General features: G+C 41.5%; 1 protein-coding gene across 2 annotated transcripts in view; it reads right to left on the bottom strand.

Moving 5' to 3' along the window:
* neurl1aa (neuralized E3 ubiquitin protein ligase 1Aa) overlaps window positions 1-24,145 on the bottom strand; it is a 76,475-nt gene that overhangs the window by 42,296 nt on the left and 10,034 nt on the right. The window contains exon 1 of one of the 2 annotated variants that reach the window (XM_070981339.1): window positions 2,700-2,993. The exons of the other annotated variant lie outside the window; for it this stretch is intronic. Coding sequence (XP_070837440.1) covers window positions 2,700-2,733 — 34 coding nt within the window. The 5' untranslated portion in view covers window positions 2,734-2,993. Of the gene's footprint in view, window positions 1-2,699; window positions 2,994-24,145 lie in introns of those variants that run through there. 2 annotated transcript variants of the gene reach the window in all.

Raw genomic sequence — 24,145 nt, forward strand, 5'->3', positions numbered from 1 at the left:
ACTGCCTTTATTTGGCATTCAATAACCTGAGGCATATCCCATGACATCACTGAGATCTCATCTGATCCTGGGAAGTTCAGAAACTTTACTTTGTTACGTACAGTATATAGCATTCCTTCAGCTCAGTCTCCACTTTGCATTTGGATATTGAATCCAATTCACATCGAATGCAGCCAGACGCTCCATCGAATCAGCCTGTGCAGCTTCAGACACTGGCCCACTTTCAGTCAATCGGGAGCACAGAAGTGGAGCTCCCACACACTCAGCAGACTCAATTATGCAACCAACTCAGCAAACACTGTTTGGATGTGCTCTGGTGCTTCACACCTGAGAACAACAGCCTGCAGAGGTGCAACTTTAGAAAGCATAATGTGTTTCTCTGTAAACCACATCTTTCTCATTCCTCTGTGTTTCTGGATCGTTTCAGATTTTAGTTCTTTGGCAGCTGCATTTCCTGAAAGTACAAGTACGGAGGAAAACATCGCTGGAAGGGTTCAAGTATGATACTCTGGTTTCATAAACTTTGCTGTTTCCTCTCAACTCTAGAAAGAAGCAGCAGACGCAATCACATATTTTCTATTAGTGGCTGTGGGTCACCATGGCAACACTTGTACTTTAATATGAAGTTCAGATTAACCCTCTCCTCTTCCCACTGTCAACATAACTTTTCTAAGTGTAAGCTGTTATCAGACAGCTTTACGTCCCAAATAAAACAGGTGAATACTTCATTCTATTGAAGTGTCTTGACTGAGCCAGCATGCATAACGCCACACTGTCAACTGAAGAACAGAGCCAGTGAAGCAGGTAAAAAAGTTGATATAGATGGAACAGCTATGTGATGCACATCTGGAAATAAAATACAAAAACATAGAGGGGACCAAATGAACAAAGTAGCGATCCAAACTTGTCCACATTACACGTTGCAATGGCAAACTATAAAATGGGACTGCAGAGGTGGTTTCCTTTATTTACAAGGTGATTTTGATGCAGTCCATTCCATCAGAACTGTGAGGCACAGAAACAGCTTGAGTCTGAGTTCAGTCCAGTCATTATTGGTATAAGAATGCACTAAAACAGGGGGGAGACGTGGACCGCTTACAATGTTTATGCTCTATGGAAGTGGATCACCAACTGTATGGTACAGCTATGGCTCAGATCCACATCTTTAGAAATAATGGCACTAGATGTCATTCATCAACAAGTTAGGAAAAGATCACAACAGAGCCTGAGCAGATTCAGACGTGTATCAGAAAATGGACCAATGAGAAGTGTTCATAAGTATTATGCAAAATACACATTGGATAAACTTGAATAACTGTAAAATTGATCAATTAACACAGAGTGAAACCAATACTGTATTAGTTCTTTGGGATTTTACCATGTTTTCACAACAGAAGATGACCTACTCTGAAGACGTTTGATACAAGCTAAACTGTAAAACCCACCTGTTTAATATTTACATGATGAGCTAACAGGTAATTAATCAGGGAACCTCTGAATGCACACACCTTACACAAAGTAATTTAGTGAGGTATTTGACCTTGATCACAAAGGCGTTACAGCCTCCTCTTCCTGCTGTCTTAGTCTGTCCCTCTTTAACTAATAGGATTAATCTCGGGGCTTTAATTAGAACGATCAGGTGGTCAAAATCAGAAGAGGCTCTAGGAACAGAGACTTGACTTAACTCCCTTAGGTTCACTTATATATATCACAATAACATGCTACTTCTACAGGATGACAGAGTTTAGAATCATATTACTATTGACACTGTATCTCCAGCACTGCTATTATATTCTTATAATGTCAGAGAGGAAGAAAGAGAGGGGGTGGACTTTTTCTATTTTACAAAATTATCATGATGGGCATTTGTTTGTCACCGCAGGGAGCATCAAGCAAGACCCACAAGGCCTGAAGCTGGCCTACATTTTCCAGTGAACACAAAAGCTCCACTGGGGACTTCTGCTGGTTACTATCTGCCAGTAAAGCTGCAGAGTCCCTGAGAGCTCCTCAGCAGACCTGCAACCCCAAAGACAACACAAGCACCCCAAGGTCTGTTCGGTACCAAATAGACCTCGGGATGCTTGTGTTGTCTGTACCGGTACTACTGTAAAAACTCAAGCCCGACTCAAAACTACCACATGGTTAGCTATGCAGGTAGTTGCTTGCTTACAGCTATAAATTACCATGTGAGACAGATGCTTGACCTCACTGTCCACATGCAGGATATTACAATAGAAAATCAATGCATCGATTTCCTACAGCACAGCTGCACGCGCTGTCCTTTTATTAATGAGGGGAAAGCACAGCTCAGAACTGAGCAGAGGGAAACCCCACAACTTTCCATCCTTCACTGAGACTGACATGTCCACGCTATCTAAACTGTTTGGAACACTTAAACATGCGCTATAAGTGTCGGTGAGAGCGCGAGCAGGCGGTCACATCCTGTTTGTTGCATCGCATCAATCAAAAGACAAGTGAACGCAGCTGCGCGTCTCGAGACCCCTATTCTAATTGGCAGAGTGACGTAACTGTGACCAAAGAATAGGCAGTAGTGGCAGTATGGTACCTGATACTACAGCTGCTAGCCTACTGTGAACATAGCTAACACTCCATGAATTAAACACTTCATTCTTTACAGCCAAACGGCTCAAACTGGACGTATAGACTCAAACAACACAGCGTTAATATTTATTTCTTACCGTAAAAGGCATTTCGCGTTATCTGGCCACCCATTTCTTTATTCCCGTAGAGTCCGCTTATCGCCTTTGTGGATTACTCAGACGGTGTCGTTGCACAGTCCAGTGTTCGTGACATGATTGTATGTTCGCATCCAAAGGTGGTGTACCGCTTCTTTCCTCCGAATAGATGCAAACACTAGACACAGAGACCCACACCTCCTTCTTGTGAGCGCAGGGATCGTGAAGGCAACTCCCCCCCATTCACTGAGCGCTCTCTCCGCCTCGGGTCCCACTCACTCGCACTGCTATTTACATAAAAGGTGGAGACTGGCTGAGCGGTTTTAACGCTGTCACTGCCGCGCTGAGCTGCCATGGCGAGGAGTATTTATGGAGCAGGAGGTCGGGAGGTGACCAGGAGGAATTAACTAAACAGTAGCCGTTGATCTGCGAAGATGTACTGACCTGGATTCAGTTTTGTCCTTTCGTAGATTTGGGCTATTAATGAATACATGAGCTCCACGCAGACTTTGTTGTTTAAAAACCAAAGCACATGCAAGCCTGGGGCTAAGTATGGATCCAGAATCTCAGAGAGCAAGTGGTCACATTCTTTACTCTCAACACTCACTGATTCACCTGCCATACTTCCTCCTGTGCCTCAGGCCCCTGGCAGACAGACTGGGTGACCCCCCAAGAGTCAGGCCCCTGACTTGAGCTGTCATCACGTATCCATGGTGACCTCACAGGCCTCAATTTGAGACACCCCTGTGTTTACTTCAGGGCCTGAAGCTGCAGGTTCTTAGATAATGGTAGTGTGAAGGACAGGGTGAAGTAAAATTAGATGTATTAATTCATGGATTCTGAATAAAATGATGCAGCGCGAAAGACAGGAATACATGATTACAGTGGTGGAAGGAAATCTTTTGTCCTTTAAAGGAGGTATAGAATTTTAGTTTAAAACCAACTTATCAATAGAATATAAAGAACAGTTTTGATATTATCTCAAAGAAGTCTGTGTCACACCTGTCAACACTAGGATTTGAAAATAAGGGAAAATGAGCTGCCCTGGGCCGTCCCACCCCCCTCACCACTGTCCACATCCCCCTGACATTTGACAAGGAGACACACAGTGAATCCTAAAATCACCACTAGACAACCGCTAGCTTAAAAATATCAGAGCAACTAGTTCCTGCATGAAGTGACTACAGTTACGAGGTCAGAATCCGACACCGGGTTGAAAACGAAATGCTGTGAACATGTCTGCTTTGTAGAAATGAAAATATGTATACCTAAACTTCACTCACACATTATGCTTCAGATATGATTTTGAATCCATTTGGCATATTTTACAAAAGGCATGACTTTGACATTGGTCTTCATTAAGTGCAGGTAAGCCTCCACACATTTGGTAAGATACTTGCGCAGAATTTTAGCCGTTTTGGCAGGTACACCACCTCTCTCAGGTTCATCCATTTTCTAACAGCTACATTTTCGCTAGTTATAAAGATTGTGTACTAGAGAAAGGGAGACACGTTCTATATCTGTGATTTGGGAGCTGATAGCAAATTGTCTGGTGTAACGTTAATGAGTGAACTCAACAGCAACAACACTCAGCAGCAGCAGTTAATGTCACCATGACAACGATGTCAACCGTATGGAAATGAGCCACATTCATCTGTGGACAGGATCAGTGCTAATCTCCAGCTATATGTAGATTCAAAATCAGTAAACTGTGACACTTCATAGCATACTGTAGCCTATTCATAACACGAGGTGTGGCAGGGGTCTTCAACTGCATTTGTCCGAGGGCCAGTTTTTAAAAAAAAAACAAAAACAAATTCATTAATTCATGGAAACGAGGTGGGCTGGACCTGACCTGGGGCCTCCAGTTTCCGAATTAGGCTAGAGTCCAGATTGAAACTTGGCTGTTTGGTCTGGACGTGGACGGAGGTTCTGTTCTACATACTGCCACCTGCTGTACCAGAGGGGAATGCAGCAAGCATGTCACAGTCGGCCAGCTGGTTAAACTTCCCATTACCATCCCAGGACACTATTAAAAGGGAGGACAGTAGGAGAGAAGGTTAAACCCTGGGAAAATGGGAGGGTTGACAGGTTTGCTGTATTTATTGTGTTGCAGAAATATCTACTGAGGTTTGCATGCTAACCAGCTAGCCTTGGTCCATCCTGTCTCATAATACCACTTCAAGCTCAAGAGGTGATCCCTCAGTCCAATAACACAACAACATAAAGATGGCTTTCTTGCTTGGTTTTGTGCCTGGCTTCCCAGAGCTGACCCCACCCCCAACTCATGCCTCTTGGGGCCCTGACTGATGCCTGACCTCCCTCCCGCCTCCTATCTCTCCTGTCCCTGCCTGAACTTGTTGTGTCGTCATCACCCTCAGAGGAGTCCTGGTCGGAGTTGCTCTGAAAGACTTTGATACTGCATTTTCTGTTGTTAAACTGGCATCCCGCTTCAGCCATGCATGTTCACTGAGAGGCTGTTGACCCCAGTGAAGAGTTAAATGAGAAGATCAATAGCACTTTCATATTTATGTCCGTTAAATGTATGTCTACAGGGAACAGACAGTTAGCTGATCTCAGCATCAAGCCAGTGGAAAACAGTTACCCTATAACTCTATCCAATGGGAAAGTAAAGAGTACAATAATTCCCTCTGAAATGGAAACAACAAGAACTTAAGACTTGAAAGGACTTTAAACACAGTGCTTGAGTAAATGTACTTAGTTCCATTTTACCACTGCGTTATCAATTTTACTCAGTTTCACTCACATTTTGTAACTTGTTCAGTTACTTCCAGTGATCTTTTATTTCTTGATTATGCATCATGCTTTACACATACACTATTGTATGTGAAAACATAGAATAATTCTATTGGGAAACAGAGACAACCCTGATTGTTAAACAGCAGGCTGCAAAATACTGTACATTCATGTTTATGTTTAAAGCATTACCCACTAAATATTTACATGTCCCCATTTCCCCATCACTTGTAATGATTACAACCATGTAACCATAACAAATACTTTAGCCTGGCTGGGATGTTAATCAAGATGAAATCAGGACCACAACCTCAAGGTTTGGTTTGCTAAATGAGACACTGCAGTCACACACATGGCATGCACATTTGAGGTGAAGACAGTTGGTGGAAAGTGCTCATAGCACAATGAGAGGCTGACCACATTTGGTTCCATGTATCACCTCTGCAGACAATTGTAAAAATCTGGATTCAGGATTTTGAAGAGCCTGGTTGGCTTAAGCCAGTGCACGTTCAAGACAACACAAACAACTGGAAATTAAAATAGCTTCCTAATTACATTCATCAGTATTTATAAGATATGTCCCTATAAAACTGTCCTGTAAAAACAAAAAAGCAATTCCATTTGAATTTGATAAGTTACAGTTAGAATGACTAGTGAACAAGTCAAGATATCATGCTTTGGTCCTGACCAATTTACAGTTTATAATCTAACAATTTATAACCCTTAGTCCTGAAAGTCTCCCCACGAAATTCCTCATTGCACAAAGTATTAATGGCTTTTTGTCATGCAAGGGACGCAGATGTAAGACGAGCAGTGACTGGACACTGGCCAGACAAGTTTCAGGAAGAAACGTCAGACCGTTCCCATGTCATGTAACCTTCCAGATCCACTCTAGAGGAAGGGCCTGAAGTAAAGTGCACTTCCTTGCCTGGCTTGATGTTGGCGGTGTACATGAATGCATTGCTAGAACATCCTTCCTTTGTACAGTACCTTTTAATTCCTGTTTTAATAATGCAGCTGTAGCTGTGTTGACCTTAACCTCTATAAAAAGAAAGTCCTGCTTTGGCCTGCAGTCCTCTCTGCAACATGACTGAGGTGCATCTCTGAAAGTCTGTACATAAAATTGTGTTATATAACTTACTTAGATAATGCCGTGTAGCTCATGGTTTGCTGCAGTTCAACTGGTATCAGGAGGGACTCTGCAAACAACTTCAGCTGACAGTTTTTGTGTTTCATGGCTGCCATTAATTCCATCCATATCTTCTTAGCTTCAGGGCACATCTCTGACTAATACCACAAGCATCATCAGCAGATGTTATTCAGCTCTGTTATGTTTAGGTTGGTGTGCTTTTGCTGAACCTTGGATACTTAACGTTTCTGACAATCCTTTTAGAATGCTCTGATGTTTGCACAAGAATAAAGGCTGCAGATATGTGGATGTTACAGTATATTATTGTGTATATCTGTCAGCAGATATGCTTTGAATAGCTGAGCAGGTTTCTCAAGACTCATTACTGGATAAATGACAGCATTAGGCATTTGCAGAAACACTCACATCAACCTTCAGTATGTTTGCATTGTCCTGATAAGTGGCATTTTATGTCCATGTGAACAGTGACTGAGGAGCAAAGGCAGGAGTACTATTATGTAGTGCTGCAAACCTTAGAGGGTTCAGGATGAATGGCTGGGTGGACAAGAGTCAACACTGACCCTGACCATTAATTTCCTTCATCTATGACTGAAATCTTTCCCAAACACTATCAGGTAGTGTTAGTAGCCTAAACCTATAACTAGACCTTTTCCATAGAGATGAAAAATTAGAAATCACATTTTTGAAAGCTTTTTGTGATGGTAGTGATTTTGAAGGCACTGGTCATATTCATCAATTTTGAGGGCAATAACAAACAAAATATTTTGTCATTTAGTTTGAAGGATGTGTTGATTAAGTGACATTTATTGCCATTTACTGTATTTTTTTTTTTTTTTTACAACAAAATCAGGTGCCTCGGCCATCTATGAGAGAAAAATGGAGAGAGGTCGTCAGGAATTTTTTACATTAAGGCAAGCTGTACTTATTCATTCATATCATGCCAGTAAAAGCATCTTCTTCCCCTTCTGTCAGAGCTGAAAGAGCTGATCAGTCATGTCAAGTTAAATGCTTGCTGCATCAGAAGTTACTTGGAAACTTTTTAGAATTTGGCTGTTTCCATCAACCTTTTCAATGTGATACTTCAAAATACACATAAAAATTGCTTGAAAGCTGCTTGAAACTGGAGTCCAATTGCTTGTACATACTTGACCAATAAAGTTGATTCTGAGTCAGACATCAGCTACATAATGCCAATGACAAAAAGGTGAAAATCCTCATTGTAAGGCACCATATTGGTGTGCAGGGTAGACCGTGCTGGATTTATTATAATCTTCTTAGTTTCAAGTACAAACGAATAATGGCATGCTTTATTTACTCAGTTCATTGTTAATTCTTCTGAATAATGCAAATCATCATCTATGTGAATGGTCACTGGCCTGTGGTGTCCTCATGCCCACAGGCATCCTCAGCTCATGCACAACAAAGATGGGGAAAGAGATGAGATGAAACAAATGCAAATACATATTTCACGTTCATTAGTTTGTCACCATTTTAGCTGTGACACGCTTGATGAATTTGTCTGTCTCTGCATAAACATTTTGTGTTTCATGGTTTTGAAACTGAGTGCAGTCATCAGACATCATGTGGCTTCAGATCTGACATGGTGGCTGATGATTAACCAAACCACGTCACCACATGTCCCAGCATGCTTCAGTCATTGACAGCAGCTGGAGACCAGACCTGGCCAAGGTTTCCACGACAACCGCTGCTAGACAGGAATTACGTTTAGCTAACAGGGATGCATTTGTGAGCCCACGGGGACACACACTAACACACACAGAGTCCATTAGTCTAATGATACACAGTCACTATGAACAGTAAGCATACTGTGAGACAAAAGGAGGCAACACAACAGATAACAGTTTAGTGGAACAAAGGCAGAGCAAAGTGTGAGCTCTGCAGAAGTATACCAATCCACAGGGGCGATATAACATCCTCCCAGCAGAGTGGGGCCTGCTGCCTCTTTCTAAGGGATTTCTATGGGAGTGAAAGAGAATCTGGGAGCAGATGCCGAGTGGCGGAGAGGTCAGCGGAGTGGGTCTCCTGCAGTCGGTATTGTCTGAGAGTGCTGCTTGGCACGCGTGTGCAAATAAAACCCCCTTTCAGCAGAGCCTCTGGAGCCCCATCGAGGGCCATTTGCAGTAGGAACAGTGGAACCTCTTACAATCCAGAAACAGGATAAGGTGGAGAGGAGACAGGGGGTGAGGTGGAGAAACTGAGACACCCTCTAAATTTTTGCAAAAGTGACTTTGGATCATTATAAAATCTGGAGAAGAGAAAATGAGAAACATGGAAAAAGAGAGGGGGGAAAGGTGAAAGATAACAAGTAGGGGGCATTTGCACAGTTACTGCAGCAAGCTCTGGAATAATGATGGTCTCCTCCTTTCATAAATCCAGCCTTATTGCAAATCCCTTTCTGTCTATTCTGAGACATGCCCTCAGCAGGTATTCCAGATAACTACACTCCTAGTTATTAGCAAAGGTGAAAGTTAGTTTGAGGGCATAGGATGTCTGATGTAGTACTTTTCATCAGAGTTGGAGCAGAAGAAGTGGGGAGGTGATAATTAGATCTGTCACTCTGCTTTAATATCTCTCAGACCTGTGCGGCCCTGGGCTGGATAGTTGCAAAGAAATGCCTTATTGTCTCTACTGTTCAGGAACTGAAAATACCATTTCCATGTCTGATATACTGTGGCTAAATGTGCTGGTGACGAGTGATGGGCTTCACTGTGGATATGAAAGGATTCGATTTATCAACGAGGCCGGTAATTTAATAAGGTCTACATGTTGTCTAGCACCGGACAATGTAAAATTGTTCCAAAGTGTCAGTTTTTAAATAATAATAATTCACAGAGATGAAGGAAAACCTGGTGTAGAAACTTTTTGATAGCAAGTGTCTGTGTGAGCTGACCTTCATGGTGGACATTACCAAGAACATCTCAGACCTGAACCTCAAGCTCCAGCAGCTTCTCAGCTCTCTGCTTTCAAGTGTGAAATCATTTGAAGCTAAATTAAAGCTGTGGAAAGTGCAGCTGGAAAGAGGAAACTGTGCAGTTTCCGTCTGAAAAAGAACAAAAGCCTGCTGTAACATCTGAATATGCTGCTGAGTGTGAAAACTGCTTCAGGCTTTTGGTGAGAGGTTTCAGGACATGAAAAGTAATCATAAGGAACTGAGCATTTGCTGCTCTGTTAATGTGGAACCAGCTGATGTCCCTGACAACCCACAGCACAAAACACTGAGCTGCAAAGCAGCGACCTTCTACTGTGAGCAGCTCTTTTCAAAGATGACTCTTGCAGACTCAATTCTGCTCAAGACTTACTGAATGACTGAATCAATCAAACAAACCAGCTGTGAGAAGCATCATCATCATCATCATCATCATCATCATCATCATCATCATCATCATCATCATCATCATCATCATCGGTACTATCTGAAAGCAGACACCTCACCAAAGAGAAGCAGTTCTTGTCAATGCAGAGGTTATTGTGATGCATGTATTCAATAACTCAGTATGGCCAGAGGGGCCAAGGCCACCCTGACAAGTGAACCCCCTCCAACAACTGAAATTGGCCTTAATAGTTGGGATTTGGATATTTTAACTTGCACCAAAGTGGTACACCAACCAACTAAGTGTCTGAAGAACTGAACAACTCACCAGCATTGTCATCTCCAGAGCTATGTCATGGCTGTGTTTTTATGAGGGAACTCATTGTTTCCTGTCCCTCTCTTACAGGCAGGAGTACATATGGTTGTAATTCCTCTCTGAACACATCACTGTGACTTTTAAATTGCGATTCCAATCATGATGGGGAGTTTATTGTTCATTAGATTAATATGAGACAGCTGCTGAGTGGGAAAACATATGAATATGTTTGCGTGGACCATCGATCGTGGCCCTGCTGGCTTAGTGGTTTCCAAACTGTGCCCTCTGCAAATCAGTGCACTGACACCCACTGGCTCAAGTCACGTTTGGCAAAATGATACTTCCAGATGCAGAGAAAGAATACCAGAGCTTTCTTTAATCCATTTACGTGGCTCTCACTTCATCTTTCCTCTCATTTATCACATTTACAACCTGTGTCTCTGGGTTTTTAAACTGCGTTTAGATCCTTGAGGAGCTGGGTTGAGCTGAAACATGATCAAATAAAAACAGAATTCTTGAAAGTGTTCCCACAGAGCTGTCCCGTAGAGCTGGCACAGCTCAGACTGAAAATCACCTCAATCACTGCTTTATATGTACTCACTAAAACGCTAGCCTTTTTAATTAGACACAAGAGAGGCCACCAAAGATATTACCGGGGGCTAAACTGTTCCGTTTCTCATTTGGGACCATAACAGAGAAAAGCAGATTGGAGTGCTCTTTTAGGGCATCTTTTCCGCTTGTTCCCACAGCTCAGATCTGAGTATGACTTTCTCTCCAGCATCATAGGCAAAAACACACGAAATGTCTCATGCTTTGCTCTAAGCCCGAGAGAAGGACGGAAGACTGAGAGGAAAGAGGAGTCACAGGATTCATCTGAGATCCGGTAGCTTCAGGGTACAAGAATCAGGATGTCATGAGGAGCAGGGTGCTAGATACGCTACCGTTCACTTGATGAAACCATTTTCTGTCATTTTCCAGGGACTTGTTAAGGGACTTGACTATAGTTACCTGATTACACCATTTGTTAGAATCACCTATTAGATGTCCTGTTAAAATAACGAAGAGCACATGTTATACAGTCATCGTACAGTATATGAAAAATAAGTGCTTTTGAATGATGGAAACCTCAAAAGGAAAGAAGGAGATTGTGAGAAAAAAATGGAATTTAATTTTTGGTGCTGAAAGCTTGACAAATAACATTTCAAGATGTTTAAGAAATATCTCACTCGAGAAACAATTCACAGACTCTGTAAGCCGTTTTTAACTGAGCTGCTATCTCTAGATGAAAGAGTTCCAAAGAAACTTTTACAGTGAGCCACACTAATGAGGACTCGTGAAGTTGAAATGTCATTTTTCCATGCTGTGAGCACCACAAACAAAATTCCTTTCACTTCCATTGTACTGGGGTGGAGGCTGAAATCAGAAGACAGTTCAAGACACAACAATCAAAAACTGGACAAATAAAACGAAAGTTATCTGCACAATCAGATAGAACTTAAACTGAGTAAGAAATCTGACTGAACTCAGTCTCAGTAGTGGCTGGAGGTCAGTTTTACATATCTATGACTGTTAGGGCCAATTAATTCTTAGTTTTATTTTATTGAAAATTACCTCCCCCCTGCTGGCACTTTTACTTTGCCTTATGACCCCACCCGGAACTCTTCATAGGTAGACAGGAAGTGAGGCCGGGCAGGTGACCGCATTTGAGAAGAAACACTAGCCATAGTCAGGAGCGATATAGTTTTTTGACCGTGATCCAAGAAATCGAATTGACCACTTCCAAAATAGGGTTGAAGCTTTTTGTTTACATTTACACTGACACCCACATACACCGTTGGAAAAGATATTTTAGTTGTAGCCCATTTAGAAGGATAGCATATGCTATTCTTTTTTTTTTTTTTGGAATTAAGTTTAAGTTGTTCGAGCATGCGTTCAAAATCCCCCTTACCTTGATAGGAGGTAAGACAAGTTGCCAAAATAAATAAATAAACAAATAAATGCTCAAAAAATGACATTTGTTTATGTTCAAGTGACAAAGCTGCACTTGTCCACAGCTGGAGGAGGTTTGGGTGGATAAGAAACCAAAACATTACACTTCTACACAGCAGACTGTGTTTATTACCGCGGAGATGCAGGTCCCCTCACCTTAACAAAGAAGCCCTTTTAAGCAAAAGTACAATGATTCTAAATACTTTAACCCAAGCAATCATCTGTGCTTTCGCCTACCAAGGCATTAATACCTAAACCTAATGGTGTGTCTAGCCAGGAGGTGTTTTACATGTTCTTCATTCATGCATCTCACATATAAGTCTGTTCTAGTCTTCTGTTTTAATCAGTACAGTTTTCTGCACAGGCCATGTCATGGCTCGTGGCTTTTCAGTCACTCAGAACATAATTTCACAATTCTATCTTTCTGCAGTCTATTTTCTTCCATTTTATGTGCATAACTACTATAATGTATTATGTGTTGTGCTCCAAGTGTTGGCAAAGCTCAGAGGACCTACACTCAGTGCTGTGCCTGAACACATCCTGCGTGGACGCAGATGCAGGACTGAAACTGCTGCTGCTCTGCTAATGTGCAGTTTATGTTATGGACATGCATTGTCAGATCATAAAATAGATTTATTTTTCCAACCCTGGCAAACAATGTTGTCCTTTTGGTAGGTGCAATGGATCAGAAAATGCTTATGCTGTAATGGCCTTTTAGCTTTAAAGCGACTTCACAGGGCACCCAAGACCATCTGATCAGAGGAGAAACAGTTGAGGTTGCTAACTCATTTTAAGTGCTGCAAACATTGATAAAACCTTAAAAGCAACCTTAAAAACTACTGCAGGTGAGCCAAGGACAAGCGACCAAGACAAGTGGACAACCCTGCACAAACTGGAGGGTGGAGTTGAGAAAACACACAGATTTTTGGCATGCAGTTTAAGAATGTAGCGACCCAAAGTTTCCAGAGAATAAACACAGTTTTGTTTTTATTCATCTTAAAAATGCACTTCCATCTAATGTGTAACATCACTTTGGCTTCAGAGAAATAATGTCATTGTGTTACATCATCAGTGTGGCAATGAAAGAAGACATTGTGTTTCTGAATGATTCACCCTGACGGGGGCACATATAATTAACATTAGACAAGATTTGGAGCAGTACAACCAGGACGAGAGCTTCCCAGTATCTTTAACTATGGGCCTATTTCCTGAAATTCAACCCAGTGTTGAAGGTTGTCACTGGAAGAATCAACAATAAGTAATGAGTTGACACTTCCAAAAGGGCAGATTATGTAACATGAAAACTGCTTAACCCACATTGAAATTGATCAAAAACTGTTTTGGTTCAGAAAAGCTTGGGAATTGAAGCAAGGCCACTTTTTCAAGATCTTTTGATTAAAAATACCAATTTTAGAGATGAGAAGAGAAATATTAAGAGAGAAATAAAATATGAAAATATTTGCCAATAACAACAGAGATGCCAGAGAGATGCTTGTGGTATTCTTCTTCTACCTCTCCTTTTATTCTTGCTGTCTATAACAAGTAAATTTCCCTGGCGTGGGATCAATAAAGTTTTATCTCATCTTATCTCGTCTTAGTATCACTTCCTTCAGGGTTCCCTGATGTGAGATTTGGAAACAGTCACATTTCTTTACTTGTCTGTTTTATATATATATCCTCTGGAATCAAACTGACAACATAAACCTGTCCTGTGTGAGTGTTTTATGACTGTGAACTTTAAACTCATACCGTTCGCTTCAAAACGAAAGCAATATTTCATATTATAAAATGTAGTAAAAATAAAAGTATATTAAAAAAAAACCTACTCCAGTATTTTTTTAGCTGTTTTCTTTTACTTTTTTTTACACTAGATACAATGAAATGATCTTTAAGTGCACATTAGCTGACTGAAAACCAGGTGCACCTTCAGCAGCAGACTGTTGCCACCACAATGCACCACAGACTGCCACGAGAAATCTGCAAATCATCCAGCATCTGGCTAGCTTGGTTTCAGTATTAGCAATCACATTTCTGTGCAAATGAACATAAGAAAGTGGTTTACCAACAAGAAAAGCTCACCTAATGAGGGTGGTCATTCAGCAGCTGCGTCCACACTGCAAGTATCAGCTACCGCTAACACTCATTTTAGAGAATAAAGCTCCGTAATTCTGGGCAGGTAAACCCAAACAGGTACTCCTGGATAGTTTTCCAGTTTGGCTCTTCTCAGGGAAAACTCTTGCAGTGCATAGTGCCAAAGCAGACCCTGAGTTGAGTGCTCTGTAAAAGGCGATGCTGTGTACTGTTTCCCTCATAGACAGTTTAGAGCTCATGCATCATTGAATTTAACATTTAAAGTAAAAGGCAGCGAGAACTCTTTTTCCACTTTGAAAAATGTGTTCACTGATCACCAAAGAAGCGTGTCACAGCCTCGGAAAACGCATTGAATTCAACTTGCTTGTGAGAAGGATCTGACCAAGAAATGCAAGACAGAGTGGAAAGACAGTTTACTGAGGAGATTCCACTCATCTGGGCAATGATGGCGTCTGGTTTATTAGGCCCAGCATTAGCCTCCAAAGTGCAGTAAATGGGCCACAATCACATTAGTTGTGTCATTTTTGTGTGAGTTTTCCAGAACTGTCTTCCAGCTCTTAAGTAGTTAAAAATATTGGGTCTTTTTCAGTGTAGGTTTGCCAATATCAAGTAATAGATAAAGTATGTGAGAGAAGAATAAAATATCCCCAGAGCTGCAGGCTGCATAGACCTCCTCGTTTGATGTATAATGCTGTAAATAGTGTAGATACAACTGTCACAGTGTTGCTGTTTCAGTGACTTTGTTTTGTAGTAATAACTGACTCAGGCCTTGGACTGTTTGTGTATGAATTGTAAATTTAATAGTTGGGTGAGACTACACAACTACTGCATATTATTAATAACAGGCTGCATTATCAGGTCACAGTTAGCCTGGGAGGTTCTCTAATATTGTCACATAGGCCATGAATATGACCCACTGTGAAAAAGTAAATGTTTTAAGTGAAGTAATAAACCAGCACCAGGTTCTATGCCCTATGGTGCACAAGTATCAAAGCTGGTACACATTCAAGTGCATTCAGGAACGGCAGTCCCAATGTAAATAAGAGGCATAAGCACCACTAAAACTGAATGAAGATATTTTAACAAAATGCATCACAAGCCAGAGAACTAAATAGATTTGCATTATCAGCAGATGGTGCTGAACACACTTTTGGTGTGGATATGATAATGTGCTAGCTAGCTGGTGAACATAGTGGAACACTGAGCAGCTTAGGAAACAGACATTTCTGCAATCACCAGGTGTCCAAAAATATGCCTCCAAACAAATGCAAATGCTGCTCTTTGTTTGCTAGAAATAGGAAATGGTTTCCTAACATGTTGACCATATCAACTTTATAAGATAATGTGTGCGTGCAACTTGTTGCACTGCCCCCACATAGTCTTTCAAATACTCTTTCATTGTTGCATTAATGGAGTCCGTCATTAACTTCCAGCGATGACAGCTACAATTTAAAGAGGAAATTAGCCTACAGAATGGAGGCTACAGAAGGGAATGGCTCCTTCTTGAGGCTGATGGATTATGACGTCAGTGCTCATTTGGTTCCTTATCACCATGGCACAAAAAGGAGGATCTATGGAGAGACTTCTATCCCAACAGAGAGCATGGGAAAAATTCCATGATATTCTTGACTTCAGTGGAAAGCCTAAAACTTTTCACTCACTACTGAATATTCCCTCACAGCAGGGGTCAAGGGGATTTGGGGTTTTTTATGAAAGTACAGGTGGTTTCAGCTGTTTGCTTGTTTCTCAAGTGGGATACTGTCAGTAGCTCCCGCTCCTTACTCCCCCATTCTCTCTCTCTCATGCACACTCACTCAGCACCAATGTCTCTCACACCCACTCATCCTATCACTCCACTGTAAAGCGCTTGTAAATGTCCCATGGCCACACTACTGGTGACAGATGGTAAAGGCAGGATGAAAACTCCCCAAATAAATATGTAATCCCTTCCTCACATGGGCTGTAGCACAACGCAGAGATTATCCCATCAGAAACACTACAGGAGCTCTGCAGAGCAGCAGGCTGGAGGGGACATCCCGCTTTGTGTTTGTGTAGAAAATGATTTTAAAGCAGTGCCTGTGTGTTGTGTTTGAATGGCAGCCCGTGCTTTGTGAGTGACAGAGGTGATGAGAGGCAAATCAAGCCACATGCGACACATCAGGTTTGACAGGAATGTATTCAGAAATCATGAGTTCTTATTTGCTGTGTCACCGTCAGTGGAGGAAAGAGCTTCAATCTATCATCACGCAAGACTGATTTCACACACCAATAACACTAAAGATGTATTCATTTAAGTGATTTAGTTGCTTTAGTTCCTCGATTTTGGTGCCTCTTTGGGATTTTCCCATGGCAACTAGGATACAATTAGGGCCCTTTTATGATCATAGACCTTGTAACTGTTATCCAAGCACAAAATGTATTGACTTACCCCCATAAAAATAGGGACATTACATGCTTTTACGTGCAGTGACAGATGTGTTTTAATGGTACCATTTGGTGATTTGGAAACAAACAGCCCATCGTGTGTACTCAGCAGCTCCACTGAGTTTATATGGAGAGAGAAAGTGGGATAACAGCCACCTCATGCACCCAAATATGTAATAATCATTACATTAATGCAATGAGATTACAGGATAATTCCATTTTTAACTCAGGCCCTATGTTCATAGACACCATTCTTATTGATTATGAGAAAACTGCACTGGCCCAAATATAACGCTGATTACTGAAGGGCTCCCTTTTCCCACACCTAACTTTGTAAAAATACGTTTTGAAGATACTGACAGAGACTCATCATCCTTGAAGCCTTTTCTCTTGTAAAAATGTAAGATGAAATACTTCTATTAAAACAGACCATAAACCCCATATTTGTTTAGCTTTTTGCAGTTACATCCTCACACACTCTGCTGTCAGGCACTTGAAAATAGTCAGAGTGACTTTCTCTGGCAGTCAGATCTTTCAGTCTGTCTACATCAGGAGCTGTTTTCCACTTATTAGGACTTTATTTCCTCTGTGGCACAAGGACATGGCTCAAGGGGTCAGAAAGTCCAACAGGTTAAACTTGGCTAATGAAACACTTTTACTGCTAACTCTGAGTGACAGACTATAAACTCACTAGCCTAGCAACATTAAAGCTGCAGTACCCACAATGCAACACCAGTGTAATGTGTACCCTCTCCACTGAAAGAAACACTAACACATAAATGTTTAGTCCTCCAACTTAATACAACCCCTCACTTTTTCAAAACCCAGAATACAGAAATGATATATCTTGCAACATCACTACAACAATGTCCTTCCTGGCCAAAAACAAGAGCGGTGAGATGACCAGGCAAGTGGTAAATGAGTGCACCTAAAATGTTGTTAATAATCCTTCATTGAACTGTGAGTGAACACAGCTGCTGCTAGTATGCTAGGTCAAAGTTGAAACAGGAGGTCCACAAAGTAAACTGTAATGAATCATCACATTTAACATGATTATCACACTGCTAGCTGAAAACTTGTATTGCATAATTCATTGCATTAATGGAGAGCTTGTCCAAATATCAAACTACATGGGAATTTGACTTCACCAGTGAAACATTGACATTGTGGTAGATTTTGTAGTCAACAATGTCAATGAAGTAAGCTAAATACAAAGCGTAAGATTTAGCAAGTTGTGAGTTTAGTGACAACAGGGCTGCCAACCCTGAGGCATAGACTGTGAGACTTTTCACAGGTTCTCACAAAACATGATCATTTTTTCAAGCAGTGAAAAAAAATCATCAGAACTGATAACATTGCAGTGTGAGAAGAGGACCCTGACAGCATGCAGACAGACAAGACATCGCAGCAACAGCAGCACCGTGCAGCAGTGACGTATTGAGACCATGAGTGGGAAAGTGAGAATTATACACTCATCTGTTGTGGCCAATTGTAATTTATTCCTATGCATGTAATCTCAGTCAGCCACTCTTCTGGCAGCAGCGCAGTAACTGTGTCTCATTTGAGAGGCTTCAGAGTTCAGAGTTTCAGAGTCCTTCTGTCCCTGATGACGAGCAATTTTGACAGAGCAGGTGAGAATGAAGTACTGTGTCTTGAATGTACGTTTCACACACACACACACACACACACACACACACACACACACACACACACACACACACACACACACACACACACACACACACACACCCAAACCTTACCCCAAGTCCTCACCCTAAACCTAATGATTTACATTATGGGGACCTACATTTTCTCCCCACAGTCCCCACAATTTGTAAACAGATTTCTGTCCCCACAATGTGAGTAATACATGGGTGCGCAGATCCACACACACGCATGCACACACATGCGCACACACACACGCACGCACGCACACACACAAACACACACACTCACTGATAATTAATATTGTGGGGTTGCTCAGCAGAGTAGCTCAGCAGATGAGGAAGAACAATGCATTTGATGGCTCAACAGAGGCCAGGTTTATTCTCTTGCTGCAGCAACAGCTAACCGGAGGTTAAAGGTGACATATTATGAAGCTTTTTCAATAAGTTACATAGGTCTATGATTTCCATAAAACATGTTTCTGAAGCTGTTTGCTGTTCCCTCTATTTGCCTCTGTTTCAGTCCCTTTCAGAATGTGCTGTTTCTGGTGTCTGTAGCTTTAAATGCAAATGAGCTGCTGCTGTCCCACCCATGTTACCGTGGTAACGGGGAGAGCGTAGGCTCACGTTGCACTACGAAAGTAGCGGACATGGCGGCAGTAAACAGACCGAGTTCTTCAGTAGTTGAACTGCACGTGTTCGAACCTGAATCGGATCCTGAAGGAGGGGAGGCTCCTATAGAACCTCAGAGAATTCAGCAGGACGCTTCTGAAAGGTTAGTCTAAAAACGTCTTTATATTTTTTTCTCTTCAGTATGAGCACCGCCTGTACAGGAGGTAGCGTGAGAGGCCCGCAGTTCAGACGGTCAATGCTAACGCTAGGAAGCACCAATCCTAACTTGTAGCATATCAGAATGACGGGGAGAAACTCAGCTAAAAGCCTCTACCAAGCATTTGCACCCAAACGAAACATAATTCATACAGCAATGAATCATATGGGCATGTGACGAAAACACGGAAATAGCTTATGTCCACTTTAGCGCTGATTTCACCACGTCACACAAACCACACGAGAGTCCGAAGGTCCTGGTTGTTTACATAAAGAGGAGGGGGTTTCTAGCAGTCACTGGGTTGCTGAGACATTGACCAGTCTAACTGCGCTGTTAGTTTCAGCGCTCCGTCTCATTTACACATGCAGGGGCAGAGTATCTAGCCTATATGAGTTTTGTGAGCTGGTGCTGGAGCTTCCTTGGCCAGAAGATTTGTGTAGTCATCCCATCACGTGCATGTCCATCAAATCATAAATATACCCTGTGCAATACACAGACACACAGAAAACATGAATCATTAGTATCATTTATTGGATTATTCAACAACTGTTAATATAGTGACATTTTGCACTTTGAATTCTGTGGTTAAGTGTGTAGTTTTTGGTTTATTTATTGTGTGACATGTACAATATAAATGTTTGTTTTTTGAGTAAAAAAAAGTTAACACGAATGTGGCCTCAGTCTTCACTGGTTTGGCTCTGCACTCTCTCTTCATGAACTTTGGAAAGCTCAATTTGAAAAGAGGATCCCCTGATCCCCTGGTTTGTCCTCTAACAGCATTCTCGCTGTAATGCAGTGCAAAAGGATATTTTTATGATAACAGGTCATACTTAGGAATAAAACATGACAGCACTTTTACAGTGTCAATTCAAGCACTAAAGGCTGCAACAGCTCACTGCTACACTTGATCAACAGCAGGTAACTGTAATGATGCACTGGCCTATGTAAAAAGAGAGAATTGACATCAGCTTTATCTATGCCAACAGCTGCATGCAGCATAAAAAAGGATCACTCATAAATAAAATCCAGAGAAAAAACGCTTGGAGTGTAAATTGTGCTGGGATGTAGCAGTCTCAACCATACACTCGCTTTGCCCTGGGCTTTTCTAACATACACCAGTTTAGAAGATATTTCCAAATGCATTATTTTCACAAATTCCAAAGCTTAGACCCGGTGAAGCCACCGTGTATGTATCGCTTACCTGGTTGCTGGGTTTGCATATGAAAACCATGCTGATTGCTAACTAGAAGCTAGCGGTTAGTGTTAGCTTGTGCTATATGGCAAAACGCTACTTTGTTAGTTCGTGTAGAACTGAAAAATGAACACAGCTAAACATTTGTAAATGCTGGCATCTCCCTCGGACATGCACTAAATCATTTACAAGACCAGAAACGTGGTGTGATGTACCAGAAGCTACGGTAGCAGCGAGCTAACGTTTGACGGCTGAAGCCGTAGTCTCGAAGCTAGCGGTTAGCCTTACATTGTTCTCAATGGCAAAACACACACGCTACAACACACAAGAGTTCGCGCTAATCTACAAAAGAAACACACAGCTAATTATTTGTATACTTACATGTCCTTCCTCTGCAGGTATTCCACGCGAAGTTGGAAGTGAGCCCTCCTTTAGATGAAGTCTCTCGGCTAATCCTGCCTCGTACTGACCGAGGTTGGAAAAACAGTCAGCCTTGAAGTGGTTAGCACACACCAGCAGGTTTTTGCCAACTGTAGCGGGGACGTTGCCTTCAAAAATGAATTCAATCCACGCCGCTCTTTTGTCCTCTGCGGCTGGGAGCCGATGGAGCAATTTGTGTTGCTCTTTACAGCCAACAACAGAACAATGTGTGTAGCGCCCCTACCTACACGGTGCTTTCGATAACGAAATGGCGTATCTGTGGTAGCGCTGTATCTGGTGGGTGGAGAGACACCGGGGAGATGGGGAGGGAGTGCTGGCTGGTGGGCGGGAACATGTTCCCTTATTGTGTATTAGCGATCGACGATTGCGAATGGCTCGTGTGGAAGGGTGTTTTCAGAAATCCTTATCTCACTCGAAATAGCGCGAACGGTCTTATTTCACACTTTGTATGTGTGTGGCAGCACCAGAGACCCAAAATAACACCCCAAAACCCAGAAAAGGTTGGTTTTTCATAATATGGGACCTTTAAGGTGTGCCCGCTAACACAGGGCGGCTAATCCGCTGGTTATCTGAAGTCATAAGCTAATTCTCTGTCAGCTAAGTCTCCATTAACATGTCTTGCACCTCCCATCTCCAGTCTCAGTTGTTTACACATATAACCCCTTTCATGTTCACACACACACACACACACACACACACACACACACACACACACACACACACACACACACACACACACACACATTTTTCTATAATATTTATAACATTTATTTTTTTTCCTCTCCTTATGTAATTTATGTTGTAATTAGTTGTAAAGACTGCTATAAATGCATTAAAGAATGTCTTTAAATTTTAACTTTCATCATTAAATTACTTTAATACTTATTTTAGTGCTGTCAATTGATTAAAATATCAATTGACAGCAATAAAATCGCAATTAATCTCATGAATGTCATAGTTAACTTGCGATTAATTGCAAATTAATCACACATTTTATCTCTTCTAAATGTCCCTTGAATTATCATTTTAATGCTCTTATCAACATGGAAAAGTGGATAGGCTTGCTTTGTGCAAATGTTTTTTGTTGAAAACAACAACGTATAGTGTTATATTCTTCACTAACATTCTTACTTTGAGCAGTCATTCACATTTGAATTAATCAAATCTCACACAATTTAACACTGTCAATAAACAGATGACAAAAAAAATAAATACTTGCTTACAGAAAAGCCCCTTCAACAGCCCTTTCTAAGGGATCAAAACAGGGTGATACAAGATAAAGTTACAAAGTGCACATCACTGTAAACTTGGACTCAGGCTATAGTGCAGTTAAACCATGGCTTAAACTTTACTTTCTTAAGTTTCCTTTGAACATAACAGCATCCATATGCCTCTGTCAAAAGCCGCCTGACTTTGACAAGGAGGCGGCGGAGAATTTGCATTCGTCGTGTGTTTGGCCATCAAGTGATATTTCAGACTGGATGTGCTACAGTGATAACTCAGTTCACACCAACAATACTCACACAGATAACTTTGGTCTTGTCAGTCGACCCATCTGGCAACTTTTTGAAACTAAACTTTCCATTCAGAATCTTGTTCACATCCAATTCACCGTTTCGTTCTTGACATCCTCACAAACCGGTAGCCTACTCTTTTACAAACAGGCAAGACCAAACACGTGCGTGGGGCGTGCCTATTGTTTTGTTTCTTACGTTACTAGCAGTGGCCACAGCTTATAAAAAACTAAAAGTTCACTAGGTCACAAAGAACGTTAATCTCGCCATAAAGAAATGACGATGTTAAAATTGATTTGCATTAACGCCTTAATAACACGATATTTTTGACAGCACTGATTTATTTTTAATGTGAATTAATTCTTTCAATGTTTATATTTCAGCTTTACGTTCTCTCTCATCTCCTCTGTGACCTCATATCTCTGTCATGAGCCGAAGAAGCTCGTCCTCTTCCTATTTTTCCAAACAGGTGCTGGCTGGCTTTGCTCCTCTGCCTGGTCATCCACTGCTGCATGTGGCCTTGGTGCGTTCTTAGGGACAGAGGCATTCTTAGGGACTTTACTTTGATGCCCTATTTTGGGTTAAAAAAGAAGAAAAGGTGACAATCACAGCTTGAATCCCTGTGACTGCACTACAAAAACACAACAAATGACTGGTTGTCTTGTTATTATGGGCTTTGTATGGGATGAGGACGACTTAAACTTAAAAGGTCAAGATGTTCATGATGGAGATTCTACAAATGGGCTGTTGAGGGGGCCTTTCTGTGTGGAGTTTGCATGTTCTCCCCATGTTTACCTGGGGTATCCTCCATAAAAACCCCCACTAAAAACATGACCTGACCAAGACCAATGGTGACAAAAAGGAACTGGGTCCCCAGGCGCCGCTGTCAGCTGTCAGCCCTCCGCTCCTGGTCTGCCACGGAGGAAGGACTTACCAGGATGGGTCAAATGCGGAGAAGATAATTTCACTAAGCATGGCGTGTGTGCAGTCTCCCCCTGTAGCATGTGTGTGCTGTGTTAATAAAGTATATCTTAATCTTAATCTTAATCTTAATTGTTGCCTGACCTTCAAGCTACGCTGGTCAAATGTTTGGCCCCAGTAAAGAGATGATCATTCCCCTCAATTTAATAAACGGAGCAATAAGTTTCTTGCTCCCTTAAAAGAAAACAGATTATTAGAGTGCATTTTGCTTCACACCACCAAACAAAACACTTGAGAAGCAAAATAACTCAGTTCAGATTAGCTGTGTCATCCATCCCATCTGTGGTGCTGTGGTATTCTACTGTCTGAAAACCAATCAGGTTTCACTGCCAGTCTAAAATTGTTCATCTTGGTCAATTTAATATTAAGTATAAATGATCTATAAAATCACAGTCTCTGTGTGATTTAAGTCAACCTTTAAGTCTCTTAGGTTTGAAAGTCAAGGCTTTTCAAAGGCTGTAACTTAGGTTAGCTGCAGTAAGTGCAGCAGTTCACAGTAGCTCACTAGCTAGCTAGCAATGTCAGATAGCCTCACTAATGTCATCTTCTGTAGCCCTTTTTTTTTTTTTTTTTTTAATGAAAGGTCGAGGTTTTGAAGCGCCTTGGTTTTTAACATTATATTGTTAGAGAAGTGAGTTGTACTTATATTTACAAATGTAACCCTTGGCCACTGCCACAGCTGTTTGAAGATTCCGCCATATTCTATCTGGAAAAAATCCAATCATGGCCAATTTGCAGTGAGTCTTGGGATAGGTTGGACCATGAAGGAT

The sequence above is a fragment of the Chaetodon trifascialis genome, chromosome 2 (genome assembly GCF_039877785.1).
Source record: "Chaetodon trifascialis isolate fChaTrf1 chromosome 2, fChaTrf1.hap1, whole genome shotgun sequence".
NCBI lineage: Eukaryota > Metazoa > Chordata > Actinopteri > Chaetodontiformes > Chaetodontidae > Chaetodon > Chaetodon trifascialis.